This window comes from Mesitornis unicolor, unplaced genomic scaffold, assembly GCF_000695765.1.
Source record: "Mesitornis unicolor isolate BGI_N332 unplaced genomic scaffold, ASM69576v1 scaffold18653, whole genome shotgun sequence".
In the NCBI taxonomy this organism is placed as follows: Eukaryota; Metazoa; Chordata; class Aves; order Mesitornithiformes; family Mesitornithidae; genus Mesitornis; species Mesitornis unicolor.
In genome coordinates this window covers 15828-18168 of record NW_010177192.1, presented here as the reverse complement: position 1 = coordinate 18168, position 2341 = coordinate 15828, and the positions used below count along the sequence as shown (strand labels likewise).

Here is a 2341-nt window from a genome sequence, read left to right as displayed (position 1 = left end):
AGGGAAAGAAAAGAAAATATTCATCAATTAACTATTTGAGGAATCTTGAATTCACGCACTGCTCACATCTGTTTCTACCAAAACATTTTGCTATAGATCTGATTCTTTCAGGGATATAAGAATAAAAAAAACAAATCCAAATTTATGTATGCAAACAAATTCATGCTCTAGTAGCTGGGCAGGCTTCACTTTGAGTTAGTAATTTTTTAGGTAAACGCAAAAAATGAAAGCCATTTCTAGTTGGTATGTTCCATTTTGCGATGCCTGCATATATATTTTAAAAAAACCTTCTCTCTAGATAGGATCTTCTGTGTTAACCTTTACACTAGAGTAAATATTTGTGACTGTGCTACAAACATCTGGAATACTTTTTGCAATGGCAAGGATGACTCAAGTTCAAAGAGCAAATGGTAATATTATTTTTTAGTCTTTTTGCTCTCCAATTGAACGCTTTTTCTTGTAGAGCTGCAGTAAAATCCTGAAAGCGTTGCAGAATCCTTCCCAAGTTATTTGACTACATTTGTCTTGATTAAGCAGTGAGCTCAGGGAACAAATGCGTTTGTCACACTTGGCAAAGCCAAGCTGATGGGTACATCTTTAACTACAAGGGGCTACAGAAAAAATCCCACTACAATGAAGTATTCTTGATGTTTTAATGTTAGTTTACAATGTCTTTAAAGAACACTTCCATGAATTTTGGCTTTAAACAGTTTTAAGTGTTTAACTTGCAAGACCAGAATCAAAGCTATTTACACTAGAAAGGTACAATGCTGACACACAAGGAAGACATATAAACTTCACCATCCCTTTGCTCTTGAATGTTATTTTTTGAGCACAAACTTACATTTATTAGCAAGAAGCTCATCAAAGGCTTCTGACCACAGCTGGGCTTCTTCAGGAGAAGGTCTGCAAAAAGAGATGGAGAACATCAGACTCTGTTGCTCAAGTTTTATTGTTTTTGTAGAATACTTGAGTTGTTTAAGTGAAGTTTCTTTCTCATAACTTACCTGAAGTAGGCACGGTGTTTTCCCACTTTCTTAGGTTTCATTTTAGTAGAATTGGAAGAGTTCTGCAGGAAGTAGCTCAGTCTCGTTTTCCAATCTTTAATGCTAGAAGAACAAAGCAGCGGCACATTTAAAATGACAGAACTCCAGACATCAGCCAGGAAAGCCTGGCAAAAGCTTTCCTGACACTGCTTCTTCAGCTCTGTACTCAGAGAGTCACCCAGAGCATCTATCTGAGGGCAAGAAAACAATTTTCCCCTCGCTTACATGACCAGACTTGCCTGCTAGCCAATGGCTAACGCTAGCCAAAGTCCAGCTGCAGGTAGCCGAGGTAGGCAAGCTGCAGGAACCCCGTTCCCACCGACGGCCCAGCCCCGCAGCTCGCTCCCCACAGCCTCTCCCTGATGGAGCCCCGAGGGGTGGACACTCACATCGTCCTCTTCATCCTGCCCTTCTCCGCCTCCCCCGGCTCGCTGCGCCGGCGGCCGCCCCGCTCCATCCGCCCCACGTCGTGCTGCTGCAGCACCAGTGCCCCAGGCATCGCGCTCGCCTCAGCCTCGCTGCTGCCGCCGCCCGCCCTTATAGCGCGCCGGGCGGGGCCGCCTCCCCCGACCCCCCCGAGGAGGGCGGTGCTGCGGGGCTGGGCGTGCGGCTGCGCTGCAAAGGGGGGGGGGTCGGTTTTTCCTGGTAAGCCAGGATGGGGAAGATTTGCCTTCACCGCAGAATTACGTCTTTTTTCTGCTTTATGTTGTTTTCCCTCTTTTCTTCCCCGCCCCTATTTTCTGTATTTTTTCCCCTTTTTTCTTTTTTTCCCCTTGCGGCGCTGACACAGGGGTGTCTGGTCCTTTCTGTCCTGTCAGTCACAAATGTACCCTACATGTCTGCAGATTTTGTTTTATTTTATTTTAAAGGCAATCCAGACTTTTGAATGTGGCCAGTACACAAAAAGGCTAAGGCAGGAGATAGGCACGTTTCTTCAGAAAATAAAGTAACCATAAATTTGAGTGTATGCTATTTTTCATGTCCACCTTTCTGCTAACCCAGGCTATTTATCACTTTAATAAGCTGTCTGCACATGTGTTTTATCTCTGTATAGTGTTGCCACCTACCAGTGAACTGTGTAAATTACTCCCAGTACACGAAGCTAAAATTACAATGACTTACTCCAGCTTTGGCTTGTTGCAAAGGCCATGTGGTCCTTCTCAGCAGTGTCCAGCTGAAGGGTATCATGAACAAAGAATTTGGATTTAGGAATCATGTGAGTTTCTCTGTAACCTGTCCTGCTTTCCAGCTCTTTTCTGTGAATGTGTCTTCCTTTCCACAGTACTCTACAGCAC

General features: G+C 44.3%; 1 protein-coding gene across 1 annotated transcript in view; it reads right to left on the bottom strand.

Annotated features, from left to right (window-relative positions):
- RGS2 (regulator of G-protein signaling 2) overlaps window positions 1-1545 on the bottom strand; it is a 2362-nt gene extending 817 nt beyond the window's left edge. Inside the window, exons 1-3 of the mRNA XM_010181998.1 lie at window positions 1436-1545; window positions 1008-1109; window positions 846-906 (exon numbers count right to left, since the gene is read on the bottom strand). Coding sequence (XP_010180300.1) covers window positions 846-906; window positions 1008-1109; window positions 1436-1545 — 273 coding nt within the window. The remainder of the gene's footprint in view (window positions 1-845; window positions 907-1007; window positions 1110-1435) is intronic.
- Between the last annotated feature and the right edge of the window lie 796 nt (window positions 1546-2341).